The sequence below is a fragment of the Martes martes genome (assembly GCF_963455335.1).
Source record: "Martes martes genome assembly, chromosome: 9".
Lineage (NCBI taxonomy): Eukaryota > Metazoa > Chordata > Mammalia > Carnivora > Mustelidae > Martes > Martes martes.
In genome coordinates, this window is record NC_137896.1 from 109,650,733 (window position 1) to 109,673,246 (window position 22,514).

At 43.8% G+C, this 22,514-nt stretch overlaps 1 protein-coding gene across 1 annotated transcript in view; it reads left to right on the forward strand.

The window, feature by feature from the left end:
- The first annotated feature begins 3,673 nt into the window (after positions 1-3,673).
- EIF2AK2 (eukaryotic translation initiation factor 2 alpha kinase 2) overlaps positions 3,674-22,514 on the forward strand; it is a 30,535-nt gene continuing 11,694 nt past the window's right edge. Inside the window, exons 1-10 of the mRNA XM_080814862.1 lie at positions 3,674-3,959; positions 9,098-9,229; positions 9,605-9,725; positions 11,234-11,391; positions 13,151-13,277; positions 13,829-13,911; positions 14,081-14,174; positions 16,579-16,613; positions 18,043-18,105; positions 19,605-19,727. Coding sequence (XP_080670988.1) covers positions 9,111-9,229; positions 9,605-9,725; positions 11,234-11,391; positions 13,151-13,277; positions 13,829-13,911; positions 14,081-14,174; positions 16,579-16,613; positions 18,043-18,105; positions 19,605-19,727 — 923 coding nt within the window. The 5' untranslated portion in view covers positions 3,674-3,959; positions 9,098-9,110. The remainder of the gene's footprint in view (positions 3,960-9,097; positions 9,230-9,604; positions 9,726-11,233; positions 11,392-13,150; positions 13,278-13,828; positions 13,912-14,080; positions 14,175-16,578; positions 16,614-18,042; positions 18,106-19,604; positions 19,728-22,514) is intronic.

Consider the following 22,514-nt stretch of genomic DNA (forward strand, 5'->3'; position numbering starts at 1 on the left):
CATCAGTCGCTGCAGAACTCAAATTATGCCCAGAATCTTAACTCCGTAGAAATCTGGAAAATGTGATTTTCAACCTTCCATACATTATATATATACATTATATATATAACCCAGGGGATAGGGAGACATTAGAAGGGAGTGAGAATGAAGCTAAATAAAAATTAACAATATCTAGTGCAGCCCACTGCTTCGGCTAATAAACTTTCAAGCAAACAACAGAACTATGTTCCCACTGAAGACTGCTATTCCTTCCTTCAAATGAAAACATGCTTATCCTGCCCTCTAATCTTTACACCATTGCTATGTGACGTTCCTTCCTCTTCTTTTTTTTTTTTTAAAGATTTTATTTATTTATTTGACAGAGATCACAAGTAGGCAGAGAGACAGGCAGAGAGAGAGGGGGAAGCAGGCTCCCCGCTGAGCAGAGAGCCCGATGCGGGGCTCGATCCCAGGACTCCGAGACCATGACCCGAGCCGAAGGCAGAGGTTTTAACCCACTGAGCCACCCAGGCGCCCCTCCTCTTCTCTTTTAGTCACAAATTCCACCTTAAGACACTCTAACCTAAGGCCTATCTTATAACGTTAACCACCAGCAGCAAATCTCATATAAAAGGAAAGGATAAAGCAATTAAAAGACGTTCATTAATACCTACAAAAACAAAGCAAGGAAGAAAAATATGTAGCTTCTATGGTCCTTCATTCTGCAACAGAAAATGAGACCGTAGCTGGTGTTCATTACTTCCTTATTCATTGTTCTCTTTGCCCTCAGAAATCTTCCCAGCCAGCACAGTGACACAAACCTTCAATCCTGAAGGATTTGAGCCCCGAACAGTCTTGCCTTGTTGAACAGCTATAGATTTCCATTAACATGTAACACTGAGCAGGGAATTACTAGAAGCGACTTTGGAGGAACTCCTGGGTTGAAGATATGCTTGTCCCTGACTCTGTTGTGTGGCCGCATCACTATGTTCCCTTATCGTTCCGCCCAGCCAGTTCAGTAACCCCCTTATTTCCTTGCTGGCCTGATGATATCATGATCCTTGCAATATCCAGATGCAGTTTCAAATTCCTATTCAAAGAATTGTGTGTCCCCTAGTGGAAACACAGCCTGATGTCATAGGAACAGGAAGCACTATTTTGCAAGTACATAATGAGGTTTATTTTTTTATTTTATTTTTTAAAAGATTTTATTTATTTATTTGAAAGAGAGGGGGCATGAATGTGGGTGCACAAGCTGGGAGAAGGGGCAGAGGGAGAGGGAGAAGCAGACTACCCGCTGAGCAAGAAGCCTGACGCTGGCTGACCCCAGGACCCTGAGATCATGACCTGAGCCAAAGGCAGATGTCTAAACGGTTGAGCCACGCAGGTGTCCCGAACTAGGTTTAATTGTGGGACACAACCCTCTCACTTTTACTGTTTCCTGAGTTCATGTGTCCTGGCCATGAAAAAAACAGCAATTTGGTTTAGAACATACACTACCCATGAAAGGCAGCACAACCAGCTTGCTAAGTGCTATCTCCTACTTGGGGTTGTAGCTGAGTCTTCATTACTCTACCCTACTGTCCAATATGGCCAGTTGCTTGGGGTAATGAGGTTCATAACAAAGTCATTGATTCTTATGGCAGTCACTTTTTCCTCTGTCAAATGGGTCTCTTAGTGAGGGATACCATGATGGTGAGCAAGGTATTAAGAATGCCCACCAATGTTGATGCTGGCAAAAGCACTGCTGGGAGGAAAAGCAAATCCGTATCTGCATTTAAATGTTTACCCCCCAGAAGGCAAATCCCTGCCCACTCCCTGATGGAAGGGTCCTGGCATTACCTGTCTGCCACAAAGTGGCTGGCTGGTCTCCCTTGGTGTATGGTCTTCTCCACTGGGGCCCAGAGTTGGTCCCTGATGTGAGAATGTTGGGTGCTCAGCGGCCAGATCAGCCTTGATGAGAATTTCATGTTGATGAACTCATGTACATCATATGTTCCTACTGCCACAGTCTCCTCATTCCTTGAACAAGCACCGGTGTGGCTGGGGAAAAGACTGACCAATGTCTAAAGAAGTCTTCCTGCCCAGCTACTTCTCAAAAGCCTCCTCAGAAGTGGATGCCTTCAATGAACATTCACAATAGGCTCCTATTCTGTGTCCAACTGGTCTACCCACATCATTTTCCTCAGGTCACCTTATCACCAATCCTCTGATGTTGTTCCTTCCAAATCTCTGACTATCCGGCTAACTTGCTAGATGCTGGTTTTATCCAAGCCACTAGCTTCCTCTCTTTCCACATGACAACTAAACATACTACTCAAGGTTTTGTCCACGGGGAGGATTTCCTTTCTCCCGCTATCCTTTAGGGCCACCTAAAGGGGCTGTTGTAGTACATCAGTCCACTTCTGATGAATGCCAGTGTACTGTGCTGCATGCAACTTTCGTTTCTCAGTCACCTGGTCACAGGGAACCTTCCTCGAGCTCAGTGATGTGGGTTGACAGAGCTTGTCTTTTCCTTTCTTTAAAGGGCAACTTGTCGCTGATACTGCCCTTGCTGCTGCCACAGCCACCACACACCCACAAGACTGGCAAATGGTCTCGTGCAGATTCCTGCCATTGTTGGAGTTTTTGTCATCTGGAAATTCCCCCAGAAAGATGGCTCTGCCCCCTGTCATCCTTACAAACCTTCCACCAGTACTTCACATTTGTGGAATTTAAATCATGCCCAGGACATGAGCTAGAAAGAAAATATAGTGTTGGGGCGCCTCGGTGGCTCAGTGGGTTAAAGCCTCTGCCTTCCGCTCAGGTCGTGATTCCAGGGTCCTGGGATGGAGCCCCGCATCGCATCGCATCCGGCTCCCTGCTGGGCGGCGAGCCTGCTTCCCTTCCTTTCTCTCTGCCTGCCTCTCCGCCTGCTTGTGATCTCTGTCAAATAAATAAATAAAATCTTAAAAAAAAAAAAGAAAGAAAATATAGTGTTTAGCCATTGATAGCCTGAAATTCCGGGGGATACAGGCGAGAAGTGGGGAGGGACTCCTAGAGGCGAAGCCAAATACTAAATGTGTATCCGAGGTCCACCTTGGCACCACTGCACTCCCTCACTCTAGCTAAGATGCTGAGGGTACAGACTTCTGGTTCTAATCCTAGTTCTCCTGCTTCCTGACTGTGTTAACGTCTCTGTGCCTCAGGCCTCACTTTTCTCATCTGTTAAATAGGTATAGCAATGGCACCTACTTGTCAGTGTTGCTGTAAGTCCTCAGCACTCCTCAATCACCGTGTCTGTTTCTTACAAATCGAGGACTACTTAGTGGGGGTTTGGTAGGAAAACTCCACGCGGTCCCACAGGGAGCAGGTGGCTGGTGCTTAGAACGGCGCTGGCAAGTACCTGTTGAATGAATGGATGGATGGGTGGAAACTGACCTAAGGAGGGCTATGTCCCCAGGGCTCTTCACCCCGCAGCCTTGTAAAAGTGAGGAGGTAGCAGGGTGAAAAGGGGACATACTTTGGTGTTTTACAGGCCTGACCTTGAGTTGAATCCTGGCTTTGCCACTTACGAGCAGCAGGACTGTGGGCGAGTTAATTTACTCAGTTTCTTTGATCGTGAAATGGAGCGGATAATATCCACCTTGGCCGACCGCGGGCGCTGGGGGCCCTGGGTGTGCTCGGTTCCTCCCCGCTGAGGGATCTCGCACACGGGGGCGGGGCAGAAACAGACGCGGGAGCCCGGGTGGGAGGGTAGGAAGGTCCTTGCGCGCCTGGCGGCCACCGGGCAACACGTGGGTGCCAGCGCGCCCGGCGCGAACTCCGAGCGCGGTTCCAATTTCGCGCGGTTCCAGTTTCGCGCGGTTCCAGTTTCGCGCGATCCGGGAGCGGGAGGGGGCCGGGCGGCCGCGGCGGAAGGCGGAGCCCGCGGGGAAAACGAAAGCGAGAGTGAGCGGTCCGGACCCCGCAGGCGCTCGGCGGCGGCGGCGGCGGTGCGGGTGAGTGGGGATCTGGGCGTGCGGGGAGCGCGGGGGGTTCGGGGAGGGGAGACCGCGCGGGCGCGGCCAAGGGCGAGTCCCGGCCGGGGACGTGGACGCTGGTGAGAGGCCCCCGACCCGTGGCCCGGCCGCGCGGGAGCGCTGTCCGAGGCCCGCAGCCGAGGTGCGGGGCCCTTGCCAGAGCCCGGGAAACGATCGCGCAGCGCCCTGGGGTCTGAAAGCCATTTCACCCCCCGCGAGGAATTTCTGTAAGAGCAAGTAACGAATTTCCCCAGCTGGAGTGGCGGGGTGGCGAGGTGGCGGGGAATCCAGCGGAAAACAGGTAAGTTGGGAAATGTGACAGAAGGGAAATATGGAGGCCTGGATTTCCCATAGATTGACTAAATAGGCCCTGGCTAAAAATCTCCTGCCTACACAGTTGCGGTTGTTTCCCAATTGCCCTGCCTTAGCCCACCCCATCCCATCCCTTACCCCCGCCCTAACCCGTACCACCCTGTCCCCCCATATCTTTTCTCAGCGCTACAGCTGAGGGGGTCCTTTAAGTCCGAACAGGACACTCTGCTCAGATCATCCTAGTAGCTCATCATCTCACCAGAATTCCGTCAGTGGGGGTGCCAGGGTGGCTCCGTTAAGCCACGGATTCTTGGTTTCTGCTCAGGTCATGATCTGGGAGACGTGAGATGGAGCACAGCCTCCAGCCATCTGGAGCCTCCCCGCCCCCCACCAAGTAGGGCCAGGAGCCTGCTTGAGATTCTCTCCCTCTGCCCCTCCCCCCAGCTCATGCGCGTGCTGTCTCTCAAATAAATAAATTAATCTTTAAAAAAATCAGTACATGACGCAGACGAGGCTCCTTGCTCTCTCCACTGTGACCAGACAGGCCTCGTTGTTGTTTTGGGATACAGGGAAGTACATGCCTGCCTCTGGGCCTTTGCGTGCCTGTTTCCCCTTCCTGGAAAGCTCTTTCTTCCCCCGCAGATGCCTGCATGGGTCATTCTTTTGCTTTACCCTGTACTTCTGGCAGTGGCATCTAATCAGAGCCGCCTTCTCTGAACAACCAGCTGTGTAAAAGAAACCCCGCCCTTCCCTGCTTGTTCACCCTTTCTCTGCTTCAGTTTCCAGCACAGTAGTTATCAGCCAGTGACATTGTTTTATGGATTTGTCTGTGTTCCTCCTCTATAAGTTTACAAGAGCAGGGTTTTGTGTACCGGTACCACCCCAACCCCTAGTAGTAATAGGCTCTCATTAAATATCTGTTTAATGAATGGCAATTTCTAAATTCCCTTTTGAATTAGAGAATAGTGAGACTTCCTGTTGACTGTGATTTCTTTAGCACTTGAAACAGCTCCCAAAGGAGAGCTAAAAGGTAAACTCTGCTGTCAAGAGCTTAGAATTTGGGGCAGATTATGCTCTTCTTCACTTTGTTTAATTGAACCTGAAGATCCATCACTCTGGACCTGTAATTCATTCATTGAACAATCAGATACTAGTTGAATGCATGTTGTAGGCCAAGCACTATGCAAGACCTGGAAGGGGCGGGGTCCTCAGGGAGCTGGTAGTTGGCCAGAAGGGACAGAGGCCACAAAGTAAGATGAAGAAGGTGGATACATAACACCCGTTAGTGATTTTTGCTGGAAATTTCCTTTAGGAAAATGAGAACAGAGAATCAAAACAAGATTTATTGACAGTAGTTGAAAAGAAGCCTGATGTGGTTTTTTTTTTTTTCCCCAGACTTGGAAGTATTTTTTCCAACATGTTAATTCAGCACTTTCTTAGTTTGCACATATATTTTACTTAAATTTGAACTGGCTTGTCCTTCTGATGATTGGTAGTTACTTAACATTAAAAGTGCCGGGGGCTTAGAGTGGATGATAGAACTTCAGGATATAGTTGCTAAGGGTTCTTCCGTGACTGCTCTTCTGATATCTGTGATCCCCTCCCAGCCTGATGTATGGTCTCATGGTTGTGACCAAAGTAAATGACACTGGTTCCTAAGAATAATGGTACAGCTAAAGATCCTTATCAATGACCCTTGGGCCAGGCATGTTCTGGTATTCAGAGAGTTTTGGATTTTAGCAAAGTAAGCCAGCATAAATCCTGTCTATTACAGAATGTTCTCAGGAGAATTGGGGGGCAGCCCTCTAGAATAAAACAATTTACGTAGTGAAACGTATAAGTGAATAACAAAGTATCATGAAAACTATAAGTAGCTCATGTCAGCTCAGGTCAAGACAGGGGGCTACAAACCTATCAAAAACAAAACGAAAGAAAAATGCATCTCCATTTTTAGTGCTTTTTGGATTTCAGAATTGCAGACCAGGAGCACCATTTATTGAGGGGAGGACTCTGCTGGATGTTTTTTGTCTGATTTCTCCCCCACAACAACCTCTGAATCTGCTGTTTTTATTCCTGTCTTCAGGTCACAAAGGAAAGGTTCAGAGAGGGTCTAGCCCAGATCAGTGTGACCTCTAGTTTGACTATCTCCACGACACTGAGTAGTAACGTGACGTCTTTGCCTTTGCACAGACTCTAGATACTCCCAGCACGTGCTTCCAGCCGTCATCATTGCTTCACCCAAACCACAGCAGCAGCCTCTGCTGGGTCTCCTTGCTTCTGCTCATGTTCTGCTCCACTACCCACACCTGTCCCTGCCCCCAGACCCTATTTTTTACATAGTGTCAGAGTCATCACTTAAAACATAAATCCACTCACATCCCCCCTCTACTTAGAAAAAGTCCAGTAACTTCCTGTTGCAATTGGAATACCATCCATTGGTTCTGACCATGACCTACAAGGTCTGTGTGCATGGCACTGACGCCTCTGACTTATTTCCTACTCTTTCCCCCTCATTCACTGGGCAGCAGTCCCCTTCTTTTTGTTATCCCTTCACAGGCCATGCTACTTCCTGAGATACTCTTCCCCCATATCTTGATATAATGGACTTTCTCATCATTCAGTCTTCATTTAAGATTGCCTCCTAATAAAGGTCCTTTTGTGAACACTGTGTTTAAGCCCACCTCCCCCTTATCTCTGTCCCTGCCTACCAACTCACCCTCCTATGCCACACCCTTATTTAATTTCATTATAACACTTCTGGCCATCGGTCATCATATGTCCACTCCTGTTATCTGTTTCTGTGCATGGTCATTTTCTGTCTTCCCTCAGTGGAATGCAGGTCAGGTGTGAATTTGTCTTGTCCACATCTGGATACTCATTGTCACAATAATGCCTGGCACTTGCTAACCATCCATTGGATAAATGAAGAAAGGATGCACAGAAAACAGCAGATGAAGAAAAGGGAGAAGACGAGGGGGTTTCGAGTAGAATATTTAATTTTAATGAGTCATTCTTTCATTTTCCTATACACCATCTAAGTGTTCAGCATTTACTGCTTGCCACTGGGTATTGGTGATACAAAAGGAGTAAGACATAGAGCCTGCTTCCCAAATTGCTCACTGCCTGGGCTGTTATGGGAGCTGGGCAAGGTGGAGTGGCGGGCCCTTGGAGGAGGACTGGCTGCCCCCCAACATCAAAGAAAATGTGGGAGCCTCACAGATGAGTGCGAGTTGCCTGGTGGACTGAGGGTGCAGATACTGCATTCAAAAGCAAAGAGACAAATATGTGACAAGTCATGCAGGTGGGGAAGGTCTGTAGATATTCATTCATTGATTATGGAGTCCCTATTCTAACAGCCTGGCCCCGTCCCTGTTATAGCTCATGATCTCTTTTGGAAGACAGTCAGTTATATAAGCAATTGCAGGAAAGGGGGCAAGAGCTGTGTGGAGCACGGGACCACAACCTCTTCCAGGGTGTCTGGGAAGTGACATCTGAGCTGAAATCTATAGGAAATAGGAATTGACCAGAGGAAGGCAGTGCATGGGGTATAGTCAAGAGCATTTCAAGGAGGCAGCCTACTGGATGGAAGCAGTTAGAGTTAAGAAGTAGTCAGGGGTAGAGGTGTTCTTTTGATAACCATCATTGTGTAGGTGGAATTTAAAGCCCTAAGTCTAGGCGATCACCAGAGGAGTTTGTGTTAGTAGAGCAGAGAGGAGATCTAAGAACAGGGCCCTGGGGCACTAGACTACTTAGGAGAAATATCTGTTCAGGTCCTTTGCCAGTTTTTTACTTGGATTGTCTTTTTGTTGTTGAATTATAAAAGTTCTTTATATATTCTGGATACTGGACTCTTATCAGATACATGAATTATAGATATCCCTTTCTTTAGATTTTCATTTTCTTCATAGTGTCCTATGTGACACAAATGTTTTTATTTTTTTGAAAAAATTCTACTTATTTATTTATTTATTTATTTATTTAATTTTTTTTTTTTGAGAGAGATAGAGAACAGAGATCCAGGACCCTGGGATCATGACCTGAGCTGAAGGCAGACACTTAACCACCTGAGCCACTCAGGCATCCCTGCTTTTACTTTCAGTAAAGCCCAAACTCTCTGTTTTCTTTTGCTGCTTGTGCTTTTGCTGTCATTGCAAAGATTCCACTGCCAAATCCAAGATTCTGAAGATTTACCCTTATGTTTTCTTCTAAGAGTTTCATGGTTTTGGCTTCTATATTTAGATTCTATTTTTTTTTAGATTTTCATTATGACTTAAATCATTGCTACCCTCTTGGTCTAATGAGACCCATAAACTAGAGTCATAATTTACCCAGGTAAATTTACCTACAATTGACAGATTTTAAAGGGAAGATTTTTGGGATTTCATAGGAGACTCTGTTTCTGTATAGTGAAATCTTTAATGATTTCATAAACTTCACCTTACATATGTACTCCGACCTTTTTCTTCTTAGCACGAAGAATTCTGATCCTACTCGTGTAGCTCAAGCAGGTGGACAAACCTGTGTCTGACCCTCACTGGAAGCAGAGAGCAAAGTAGAAGAGAAAGACCCCTTTCCTTTTTTGGCCAGTTAAGTTTTAAAAGTAGAAAGTTTTGGAGAAATTCACTTGGTGTGCAAATAATGAGAGAAAAAGATTTTGTAAGAAAGTCTTCTCTGGATTTATGTGGGGCTGAGATGAGCCTTAGAAAGAAGATTCTTCTTATCCTGTTTTGTCTCCTGCATTGGATTGGGAAAATCAGGTTAAATATGTTCTGTGTCACTTTTTTCAAACATCTCTTCTGTTCTAGGTTACTAGAAGAAATGGCCAATGAACGTCCACCAAGTTTTTCTATAGAAGAACTTAATACATACTGTCAGAAGCACAACTTGGTACTTAAGTATTATGAACTGTCTAAGAAAGGACCTGCACATAACTTAAAGTAAATTGCTATTTTTTAAAAGATTTTTTTATAGTATTATCTCCACCCAATGTGGGGCTTGCACTTAAACTCCGAGATCCAGAATTGCATGCTCTACTGAGTGAGCCAGCCAGGCACCCCAAATTGCTTTTTAAAAAGGTATATCTCTATAAAATATGAGCTGGAAGAATGGCAACTCTGACACAATTTTGGAGTCAATAATTTAGCTCTACAGCAAAGATGATGTGCTATTCTGCTGTTTGTGTGTCACTGCTTAAATTCTATATTGAACCGGTTAAAACCTTCAAGGTCACAGGAGGCAGTGTGATTGAAACACTTGTCCTTAGACAATGCATGCATTTTATAACATTTTGTGAATATTGTCTTTGTAATCAGGTTTACATTTCAAGTTATCATAAATGAGAGAAAATATTCAGAAGCTGAAGGCAAATCAAAGAAGGAGGCCAAAAATGCTGCAGCCAAATTAGCTATTGAAAAACTTAACGAAGAAAGCAAGGTGAGTAAACGCCCTTTTAAACTTTACTCTGGAGAAAACACCCACAGACAGAGTAAAGCCATTCATAGGTTCTCTTCCATTCAGAAGTTGTCTTTTTCCACCATCTCCATTTCTGTAGAGCCCTGAGTGAGAGGTTCATCTAGGAAGTAGTGGGCAAAGCCTGCTGGTATCTATTTAGAGTGCCAGCAGTAGCCACCGCCTCTGAAGTTGAGTGAGTGGGAAAGGCAAAAGCGAGAAATGAGCTGGCAGGAGCCCCTCCCCCCACTGAGGAATGGAAGGACAGTGGGGAGGAAGGACAAAGGACAAAGAGATGGAAGGACTGTGGGGAGGATGACAGATGAGCAGGACAGGTAATGGAGATCCAGCATTCGTGGAATTGGTTTCCCAGAGGCTCAGACCAGAGTAAAGAGTACAGAGCAAGCTGTCTGAAGAGAGTCCAGTGGAAAGTGTTTCTGAAATAAAGGAAGACCTCGATGCAGATAAAAATAACTCAACAAATACAGAAAAATACAGAGCCGCCCAGAATGTCAATCATTGGCAAAGTCCTGAACTCTAGGGATGATGAAAAAATCCTATAAACATTGAGGCAGTAAAAGGAACTTATTTAAAATGTAAAAATGAAAAAAAATACCATGCTGTCCACAGCATTGTTTCAAACCACGGGATAACAAAGAACTGGCAGTAAAATGAGACAAGCAGTCATTTACATGTGGGACCAAAGAAGATCTTTTCTCAGATCTTGAAAACCTTGAAAACGTTGACTTTTAAGATACTTCCCTGAAAAATCTTCCTCAAGGATGTCACCCTTGTAACAAAACTGGGAAAAGTAAATCTGGCAAAATTACAAACTCATGAAATGTTAATGAGCCAGAAAAATCAAATCAAGAAGTTAGGAAAAGAACAATAGAATGCCTCCCCCCCACCCCCGCCCCCGCAAAAAAAAGCAGAAGAAAGAAAATAACAACAAGGCCAAACGTTAATGTAAAAGAAAACCAAGAAATAATAAAGAAGGTCCATAAAGCCAAAAGTTAGTTCTTTGACAAGATTAGTAAAGTAGAAAAACTTTGGACTGGGTTTTGTCAGATTAGGAAAAAGGTATAGATAAGAATGGAATGAACGGTGCTGTTATATTCCTCTTCCCAATAAGGTGTGATCCAGGATACAGCTTTACTTGTATATTGGCTATCTTGTTTTTTGAGATTTACAAAGCCTAAAATGAGGTAGACAGTGTTACAGTATTTTGCATGGATAAATGAGGAAGTTGATTACTTTGTTTTTCTGTAGGAAACTATAAAAGGATGGTTCCTTTCCTATTGTTTTCTTTTCTTCTTGTGGATTTTTTCTGGTAGAAAAAGACATAGACTTTTACTCAAGAAGATAGTGGACTAGGGCAATACATAAAATCTAAGCTGTCTTTCAAATTATTCATAGTAATTTTATTAGAGGAAATAAAATGGTTAAATCTTTGTTTTCATCTGTATTAAACAAGATTTTTTTTTCCTTTGTAGGCAGTTAGTTCTTTATCACTGACAACAACAGATACTTCAGAAGGACTAGGAATAGGATCCATTGAGAATTTCATAGGCCGTTTGAATAGGCTTGCCCAGAAGGAAAAGCTATCTGTAAATTATGAACAATGTGAATCGAACGAATCTGGGCCAGAAAGGTGAGATGTAGTTCATCTTTTCCTTCTGTCTCATTGTATCTAAGCAATAGAATGGGCTTGTTTTCATGTCTAATTTTCCAGAAATATTTGTCCTTCTTTTGGGGGCCTTTTGCATGGAAGGTCTTATATGACTTACACACAATTGATCATTTTCATAATTAAAATATTTAATTGCTGAAGATGGGACCCATATACATTAAGGATCAAATCTGGGGAATCCTTTATTTCTGAGGTATATCTGGATGGTTTAGTCTGCAGGAGACCTAAGAGAGAAGGGGGTGCCCTGCTGGGGGAGGGGTGTGTGGAGATGTTTCCCTCCCACAGGTCACAGTGGGAGTGGCTGTGTGACAAAGACTGAACCACACGTGTAGGTAAAATGACTCTTTTTCACCATCATCAGATTAGAGAACCATTTGTCTAGGTGTTTGTCCTTCAAATTCAGTTAAATGGTGTCACTCTCTAGACAAATATCACGTCTTAAAAGAAATGGGTTTTAGCCATAGGCTGTGAGGAGACCCAGATTTAAGGAATATGAAGGGTGGGACGGAGGAGAGCTTCAGAATTGCCAAGACTTTGGAAGTGAGGATGAAGAATGGATAGGAACCGGTAAAAGCAGAAAACAAATGAGCCTGAAGGAAATTGCTTCTTGGCTACAACCAAAAAAATCTAAACGGCAAATAGTCCAAATAACCACTTCAGGATACCGTCCCCTGAATTGACTCTGAGAAGTTATGGACTTTTAAAACTCCGATGGCTTTTAGGCCAGAACCAGGAAGAGGAAAACAGAAGAGTATCCTTTGGCATGAAAGAGTCCAAAGTGAATTGTGTGAGTGGATCTCAATAAAGTAGGAGGCTGTTTTATTGTTTCAGAGCTCACCTGTTTGTTTCCTTGGGATTAAACACTCTAATATGAGTTACCTAAAAGAGAGAAGACATCTACTTAAGGGTGCCTGGGAGAATGGGAGCCTTACACACCACCCAGTCACTCAATCTAGTTCTACCTTCAGGGTCCAGCAGGGAAGACTCACCCTGGTTGGGTGTATTTGCCTCCATGGCCAATAATACTGGAATAATTTTGAAGTAATATATAGTAACTCCCTGATGTTTACCAGGTCCATTGCTTTTCCACCTTAAATAGAGTTCTTTTATAACTGGATCCTTGCCTCACCACAAATGTTCTTACATCTCATATGAGGAGGGCATGGACTTCATGGAGCTCTTGCACTATGGGGATTTCCTTAGGTCTGGGGACACATGAACAGGGAGCAGAAAATCCTGAAGTTAGAACCAAATCTCTGATTTGCCCATTCCCTACAAAACACCGTAACCTGTTTCTCCTGTAGAAGTCCTACTTTCCCAACGTAGGCTTTTTCTTTCCATTTGAGCGTCTCTGAAAAATTCCCCAGATCTTCCTTCTCTACCTCTGTATCTTTTGACCTTTGAGGAATTTTTTTAAATCCCCATGAAGTTCCTTTTTCCCCACATCTTTCGGTGAAGCAACAAAGAGAAGTTGCCTGAAAAATGCAAGCTGAGACATCAAACAGTCCTGGTTATTCTAGCAAATCGGCCAGCCGTCTTATCAAAAATTTGTATGCTACAAGATACAAACTGTAAACCTACCCATTAAGTTAGGGTGATTTTAAGGTCTTTTGTTTATCTGTGTTTGTTTCCAAATCCTGAGTTAGATTTACTGGGTTTTTTTTGTTCTGTTTTGTTTTGTTTTTGTATTTAGGTGAATATTCTTTATCGTTTCTCCTAGATTTTATTATAGATGCAAGATTGGACAGAAAGAATATGCTGTTGGTGGAGGTTCTACTAAGCAGGAGGCAAAACAGATGGCCGCGAAATTTGCATACGAGCAGATAGAGTCAGAGAAGACCTTCATGGTATGTACTGCCGTTGGATTTAACTTATAAATTTTAAGATTCTTTTTGAAGTTGATTTGATGTAAGACTGCATTTAGATGATGCCAAGATAGCCAATCACAGAGAAAAAGGATTGCTCCATTCTGTGTTTCATCAATGAGCCACGAGCCATGGGGCCATGAGACCCCAGAGAGCAAAGTTCTGTTGGCAACTCGGGGTTGTTGGGTGCTTTGGGTTTTTTGAAGGTTTTATTTATTTGAGAGAGTGAGAGTGAGTGAGAGAGAGAGTTTGGGCAGGGTGGGGGGAGGGCAGAAAGAGGGGGAAAGGGAGAAGCAGACTCTCACCCTGAGCAGGGAGCCTGATGTGGGACTCGATCCCAGGACCCTGAGATCAGGACCTGAGCCGAAGGCAGATGCTTAACCCACTGAGCCACCCAGGGGCCCCCAGGGTCATTTTTTAAATCTAGATCAAGCATCCATAAATAAATCTGGTAGTTAGCACACAGAGACTGAAACGTGTGGAGAAGTTATGTAATTGCTTTTAAAACTCCTAAGGGGTACTCTTTCTTTCAGAAAGAGGACTCAGCGGCATCCAGTGATTCTTGGACTACTTTGTCTAGTGACTCCAGAAACAGCACTTCGGTGGAAAGCATATCGTAAGTGTGGACAAACAGCGGTGATATTTAACAAATTTAGATTGCTGCCTGAGAGGGCACATTTTTATGAAAATGCTTAATGTTTAAGGAGAATTTAGAGGAAAAAAAATTCTGATCAACAAAAGATAGGCAGAATTGACCAACTAATAATGATCCCCTTTTCTTCTAGTGCTTCTAAATCACCACTTGAAAATGATTCCTCACCAAATGCACCAGAAAGAAATTGTAACAGCAACAGTGTCAACAATTCTTCATCTCCTCTGGTACAGTATTAGCCTCTAACTTCCTGATAATCTTTTTCTCCATTGTGTTTCCTCATTTAAAAATTGCCTCCAGTCCTCAACCATAATTTTTCCACTTTTATCTCATACACTCTTATTTCCTATTAATACGTGGCAGCATTTTGGCTTTCTCCCTTTTTTTTTTTTTTAAGATTTTATTTATTTATTTATTTATTTGTCAGAGAGAAAGAGGGAGAGGGAGAGAGAGCACATGAGCACACAAGCAGGCAGAGCGGCAGGCAGAGGCACCCGATGATGGACTCGATCCGAGGGCCCTGGGATCATGACCTGAACCGAAGGCAGCGGCTTAACTGACTGAGCCACCCAGATGTCCCTCTTCTTTCTTTATTAACCCCTGTTCCTCACATGCAAAATTCTTCCACTGTTCGCTTGCATCTTCCTCTCCCTACTCACTGTCATGTTTCCATATATTCCTGTGATCTTGCTTATCTTCTGCCAATTGGACAGTACTTCATAATGTCCATTAATATTTAGTCCTGTTTTAAAAAGAATCAGGGGCACCTGGGTGGCTCAGTGGGTTAAAGCCTCTGCCTTCGGTTCAGGTCATGATCCCAGGGTCCTAGGATCAAGCCCCGCATCAGGCTCTCTGTTCAGCAGGGAGCCTGCTTCCTCCTCCTCTCTCTCTGTCTCTGCCTGCCTCTCCGCCTGCTTGTGATCTCTATCAAACAAATAAATAAAATCTTTTAAAAAAAATCAGAACTAAACTTAAAAACCAGATAATTTTTGTGGTGATGGTTTGTGTTGCACAAGTACCATATTTATAACGAACTTGAAACAAATCAATAAGAAAAAGAAGGGCAGCTCAGAAAAATGTGGAGAAGGATCTGAACAGAGCAATTCAGAGAAGAGATACCCAGATAGGCAACAAAAATATGAAAAGATGCTCTACTGCATGGTAATGGGGAAAATGCAGATCAAAACAACAGTTAGGTACCTCTTTAAACCCATCACCGTGGCAAAATTTGAGTCTGGTGAAACTAAGTCCCGATTTTAACAACCATGTGCTGTGGATGGAAGTATAGGTTGGTACAACCATTGGGGGGAACAGTTTGGCCATATGGAGCAAAGTGGAGGGTGTGGATGCCATGCCTTCGAGCAGTTCCATTCTTGGGATGTCTCCTAGAGAAGCACTCCTACCTATGTACAAAGAAACATATTTCTTGCAACCTCATTTGTAACAGGAAGAGACTTAAGAAACATTGTCCATTAACAGCATGGCTACATTAATATACTGTGGTCATCACACAGTGGGAATTGTTCTAAGCTCATAAACTCAGAGTTTGATGCTCCCCCTGTTCCGTGTCAACATATTCAAATTGGTAATACTATAAAACCTACCAGAATAAGAGTGAATATGAATAAGGAATAGCTATGTGAAAGTAACTTTTGAGATAGAGTGAAGATTCCTCTTTTTTTGCTAAATATTAAAATTATTAATTTGTGCTAAAATGAAATTATGAGCATTGCCATTTTTTCTTTTTCTTCTTTTTTTAAGCATTGCCATTTTTTTTAAAGATTTATTTATTTATTTGACAGACAGAGATCACAAGTAGGCAGAGAGGCAGGCAGAGAGAGGAGAAGGAAGCAGGCTCCCCGCTGAGCGGAGAGCCCGATGCGGGGCTCGATTCCAGGACCCTTAGATCATGACCGGAGCCGAAGGCAGAGGCTTTAACCCACTGAGCCACACAGGCGCCCCAAGCATTGCCATTTTTTAAAAAAGATTTTATTTATTTGTTTGGCAGAGAGAAAGACAGCGAGAGAGGGAACACAAGCAGGGAGAGTGGGAGAGGGAGAAGCAGGCGTCCCACTGATCAGGGAGTCTGATGTGGGGCTCCATCCCAGGACCCTGGGATCATGACCTGAGCTGAAGGCAGGCGTTTAATGACTGAGCCACTGAGGCGCCCCTAGCATTGCCATTGTTAACTGATGACCAGATAAGAAACACTTGGGAAATTATTTTAGACTGGATCCCTGAGCTCCATTTGAGTCTTTAGCACTGTGGAGGACTGTGATGCATACCTTCTTATTGACACCCACTGGCCAGGGCGGGGGGGGGGGGGTGGGTGGGTAAGTCACCAGGGGGGCTGTGGTATGTCCTGGGGGAGTCAGTGCTTCTGCTGAACTTACCCTGATTGCCTTTTTGTCCCCCTCCCCCACTGCCTTATCTGTCTAGTTGCTATAACAGTGAGAACTTTGATCCAGCCAAGTAAACTGAGAAGCAGGGCTTGATGAGAATACCTAAGTTGATGAGACTTGTTCATCCAATTAGCCAGAAATATCACGGAACCATCTAGAAGCACAGGAGGATAAAGCAAGATAACTGATTTAATCATCTAAAACCGTTTTTCATTTTCTTTTGTTCCAGAGCAACGTCAGAAGTAGTGAAAAGAAGGTGAAAAGGTGAGTATCGTGATGCAGTGCTCATATTTGGAAATGAAGTTTTGTTTCAGACTTAGGTTGTTAATTTTATTTACTAGGTCTTCAGTATTTGTAGAGTACTATATACCCTTCTTTGAGTGGAATTTCGGAAGTAGAAAGCATGGTTAAGGATCCCAAAAAAGCTTGAAAACTATAAACAAGTGATTTTACATATGTAGAGAAGTCTTCAAATTTATGTACACACTGCACTGTAGAGGAAAGGGCCTGTGGGGGTATCACTAGAGACATTGGTTAAGGGCAGTATTTTGAACGGGGCTGACAGAAGTGACCCTGGAGTGGCACTTTCCAGAGAACTGCATTATTTTGCAGACAGGCAGGTGGGGGGGTGGGAATGGTATAATGACTTGGGTAAGAAAAGGAAAAGATCAAAGGTTATGTTAATAACAATGGATTGGTTTCTCGAACAGAAGAGAAAACAAGGATATAACTCTGAGTCATCCGTGAGGATGGGACGGCAATAGGGGCCATAATGGGCCACCAGTATATTCTGAACCAGAGGAGATGTGTCAGGGAACGATGATTCCTGATGTGGGTGTTTGGGTGGAGGCAGGAGAGGTGTGTGGAGGATGATCTGGCATCTTGGTTATCATGGCGGTGATGAGGGGTGAGGAGAATTTGCAAGACCGACTGTACGGGAAGAGTGGACAGGATTTGAGGGCATAGAGTTGCAATAACGGGGTGAAGAAGAGATAAAAGAGAAAGGATTTGAAGATGGGTCCTTGTGGATGAGACACAGATGGGAATCATGGGCACTGACGGGGTTAAGGAAGTTCAAGACTTGAGGGCTTAGGGGGAAGATAGCAATTTGAATATGTTTAGTTTTCACTGGGGTTTGCACTTCCCAGAGCACATGGCTCACCACCCGCCAGGAATAAAGTACAAAGACCAGGAGCTAGATCTGTTTTCTTTGGTTTTGAGTCTGTAGGGGAGAAAGGAGAAGCTGGTAGATCACCAACATTGACTGTGGTAAGGAAAAAAAAAAAAGGAATCAGGAAATGAATGAAAAATTATTAGTGGACAGAGGAGAACTGTCAGTATACTGTTTTTTTGTTTTGTTTTGTTTTTCTTTTAAGATTTTATTTATTTATTTGACAGACAGAGATCACAAACAGGCAGAGAGGCAGGCAGAGAGAGGAGGAAGCAGGCCCCCTGCTGAGCAGAGAGCCCGATGCTGCCCTCGGTCCCAGGACCCTGGGACCATGACCTGAGCCGAAGGCAGAGGCTTTAACCCACTGAGCCACCCAGGTGCCCCAAGTATACTGTTTTATAAAAGAAAGGTTAACACGTTCTACCCTGTAATTCTAATAGTGGACTCAGAATATAAAAAAACTAAGTGCGTGACATAAAGTTCTATTTTATTTGAGTTTTATATTCTTCTCTTAAATTTTAGAACTTTGGCACCTACCTTTAACTCTCCTGTGAGCAAAGAAAACAAGCACACTGTGGAAGAAAGGTAAGCGGGAAACCTGTAAAAAAGATCTGTTTAAGGGTATGTTTGCTCATTTGACAGATCTTCTGAAGGGACTGTTGTACATCAGCCAGATTAATTCTATTTCTCTCTGAACAGTTTGTTTTTTTTAGTGCAGTCAGACCCCAAAAGGATCATTGTCTCTTGGAGAAATAATGTTTAGATGAGTCCAAGTGGAATGTGGTAAATGTAGATCTGTGTGATACTTATGTGAGTTTCTCTGACATCCATGGAAGTTTTTAATATTGAAGATAAATATTTCTTTAAGCCAGTGATTTTTTTTTCCAAAAGACCCCCAAAGGAATAGAAGTAGATCCACTCGAATCTGCTTTCCATTTTCCAGCTCCATTCCAGATTTCATGTTGAAAAGAGTTTCCTCTTGTGATAGATTATGTGTTTGGGTTTGAACAAAATATCAAAAACAAACATGAAGCCTATTTGCAACAGGAGGACACTGACCTCATATGTACCTGGCACTGTGCTGGGCGTTGGATCTAGAGCGGGAACAAATAGAAACAGCTTCCGCCCTCACAGAGTTTTGTGGGGATGATAAGTACGTGAAAAATCTGTAATTATAATCTCTGGTCAGAGGTGTGAAGGGAAAGCAATGACACGGTACAAAACGGAAATAGGACCCTTGGGTTTAGTGTGAGGGGTGAGGCAAAGGCTTTCTGTGGGGTCACCCACGTGGGGGCGCCCGGAGGATGAGTTAAGCACAGGGAAATGGGGTCTGTGGCTTCACAAAAGCAGAACATGCGGAAAAGTGAAGGTAAGGAGAGCTGTGTGAGTGTTCAAGGGGCGGAGGCTGTGTGCTTGGAGTGCGGTGAGCAAGGGCGCCGTGCCACCGGACAAGCTGGGGAGGGAAGCACGAGACCCCTCGTAGGCCGTCTAAGGACTTCCTGGGGTTTGCTGAGAGCAAAAGGAAGCTGTTAGAGAGTTTAAGCAAAAACAGAAAGACATGCTCAGAGTTTCTCACCCTGCTTGCTGTGTGGCTCATGGATTGGAGTAAAGCAAGGAGAGGGAGTGGAGTGTCCGAGCCAGCACGGATCTGCAGGAGCCTGACGGGATCTTGAACTGGTGTGAAGATGTTGGAGATAAGGAAAAGTGGGCACACACCTGTGATGTGTTTGGGGAGTAGAGCTGCCAGGGCTTAATGATGGAATGTGGGGCAGGAGAGAGAGGGGGAAGACCAGGTAGTTACAAACGTAGGTAGGCTCAGAGACCATGCTCATTTCTCTTATGATAGCTTGGTGGTAGCTGGGGAACCAGCATGACCACGTGATTTGTTATGTTGGGAGCAGGAGCAGGGGAAACTAAGATTTGGTGATTGAAGAGTTTCACTCTTCTTATTTAGAAGGGAGCGCCATGTTTGTTACACCATCCGTCCTGCCGGTGACCTTAAGGGGAAGGGAAGGGTGGGGCGGGGGTGGGGAGGGGGCCCGCAACCACAGAACAAAGAATAACAGTGACGTTTCTCTTTTCAGGTTTGCTAATGATTTTACAGAAATAACACCGATTGGCTCAGGCGGATTTGGTCAGGTTTTCAAAGCAAAGCACAAAATTGTTGGGAAGATTTATGTTATTAAACGTGTTAAATATGATAAGGAGTAAGTATGTGTTTGTTTCTTCGAATGAGAAGGTTTATGAACCTGCACAATTCTTTTTTTAATGTCTCTCATCTTCGTTAGCAGATTATTTACTTTTTTCCTAGTCTTCCTTAAAAGCGTCACTCTCTCATCAGGAGCTTGGCTTCCTCTAACATAACCCCATTTTACTGTGGTTATTTCAGTGAAAAAAAAAATGAGTAGACCATTGTTCATTCTTTCAGTTCTGTCTTGATGAAAACTAAAGTTATGGAATCATCTAGTAAACGGTGACCTTTGAGATTTTCTGGTCTCCTCTCCTTACTTTACGAATTAGGAGACTGAGACCCAAAGAGGCGAACTGATTTGTCAGAGGTACAAGCTAGTTGGTAACCGTCCCATTTGTCTATTATTGCATTATATGCCATGTCAAAATGTAGTGGCTGAAAAAGAACAGGTATTATTATCTGTCACTGTCCTGTGAGTTGGATGTGTTCGTCTGGGCCATCCCCACACGGGATCTGTTATGCATTTTTAGTCAGAAGTCATCAGAAAGCTTGGGGGTGCCTGGGTGGCTCAATGGGTTAAGCATCTGCCTTCGGCTCAGGTCATAATCTCAGAGTCCTGGGATCGAGCCCTGCATTGGGCTCCCTGCTCAGCGAGGAGTCTGCTTGTCCCTCTCTCTCTCTCATGCTCTCTCTCTCTCTCTCTCTCACTCTCTCTCTCCCTCTCCCTCTTTCACAAATACACAAATAAAATCTTTTATAAGAAAAGAGTCATCAGAAAGCTTGGCCAGGGATGGGAAGGGGACATGGGCTAAGGAAAATGATGTGAGCAAAGGAGAAGCAGGCATGGAGTCCTAGCCACTCCTCATCTCAGCCAAACAAACCTACTTCCTGTGCCAGGGACAATGCCTTGCAGTTGAAATCCCTCCATATCCACCTGGCATCAAAACAAGACTTTTTCTTTCCACGTTGGGGGGTGTGTGTGTGTGTTTTTTAAGGATTTATTTATTTATTTTAGAGAGAGGGAGAGAGCAAGAGAGAGAGCGTGCACATGGGTGGGGGGTTGGGGGCAGAGAGGGAGAGGGACAGAGAATCTCAAGCAGACTTCATGCTGAGCATGGAGTCTGACACAGGGCTCGATCCCATAACCTGAGCTAAAACTAAAGTCAGCTTAGCTGACTGAGCCACCCAGGTGCCCCTCTTTCCACATTGTTTTGCTTGACAGGAATGAAGTGTTATTCCTTACATTCAGTAGCGTTTTTTTTTAATGGTAATATTTAACGATGGTAAGGATACAGTATCTTGGACATTTTTAGTGGCTTCATAAATTAGTACAGCAGAGTTATGAATATACTTGGAATATTTATTCACCCTGACACATGGGTTTCCTGTGTGGGAATCTATTCTAAGGATATTATCCAAATGATGGAAAAAATTGTACAAGAAGATGTAAATCACAGTGTCATTTATAACAGTGAAACATTCGAACAAATCAAATGTCCAACAATGAAGAAGTGATTAAGTATGTTCTGTTCTCTCCCCTGCTCAATGGCTGTTTTGCAATAAAAAAAAGTGAGGCTTGGGGCACCCGGGTGGCTCAGTGGGTTAAGCCTCTGCCTCCGGCTCAGGTCATGATCTCAGGGTCCTGGGATCAAGCCCCGCATTGGGCTCTTTGCTTGGCGGGGAGCCTGCTTCCCCCACCCCCCATCTCTGCCTGCCTCTCTGCCTACTTGTGATCTCTTTCTCTCTGTGAAATAAATAAATAAAATCTTAAAAAAAAAAAGTGAGGCTTGTATACTGAAAATATTTACATGTGAAATGGTATGATGCTGGGATTTGCTTCAGAATAATCCAGGGGAGATGAGGAAGTGAGTAAGAGCATAGATGAAACAAGATTGGCCAGGAGTTAATAGCTGTTTCATCTGGGTGATGGCTAGGTAGAAGTTCATGATACTATTTGTTCTAATTTTTTGTACTTTTGAAATCTTACGTGAGAAAGTTTTACATGATATGTATAGATTACATAGTGTAACAAGAAAAAGATAACCTGTTATCTTCAGGATAAAAATTTTTAGGATAAAAATTATATACTATAATTATAAGTATATAAAAATGTGTATGAAATGATCCCTCTGATATGAGGAATATGAGAGACTGGGTGAGGGGTTATGGGGGTAGGGACGGAAAAAAATGAAACAAGAAGGGATCGGGAGGGAGACAAACCATAAGAGACTCTTAATCTCACAAAACGAACTGAGGGTTCCTGCGGGGTGGGGGAGGTAGGGAGAGGGTGGCTGGGTTATGGATATGGGGGAGAGTATGTGCTATGGTGAGTGCTATGAAATGTGTAAGCCTGATGATTCATAGTCCCGTATCCCTGGGGCAAATAATACATTTTATGTTAATAAAAAAGTCATTAAGTTATCACCCAAAAAATGTGTTTGAAGAAAGATGGTAAGAAACAAACCAAAATAATCACTGATTGTATTAGGACTGTTTATGTATGAGTACTTTTTCTTCCTTTATTCTTATAAATTTTGTGTCATGTAGGTATAGAACTTTTCAAGAAAAAAATGGGATTATAAAATGTTTGCTTACCCTCTCTCACCCTTGAAATCTCAAATTTATTAATTCCGTGCAGTGCAGAATTTTGCTCTTGATCCCATATCCATGTAAATCTCCCACACGTACAGTGCAGTCTCACTTTCTCGGCATAGGAGATCTCCTTTGTCTATTTTTGCTACACACTGAAAATTCTGATTTGCGTTCTTCAAGTTGCCTGGATTACCCTTGCAGCCCAAACCGG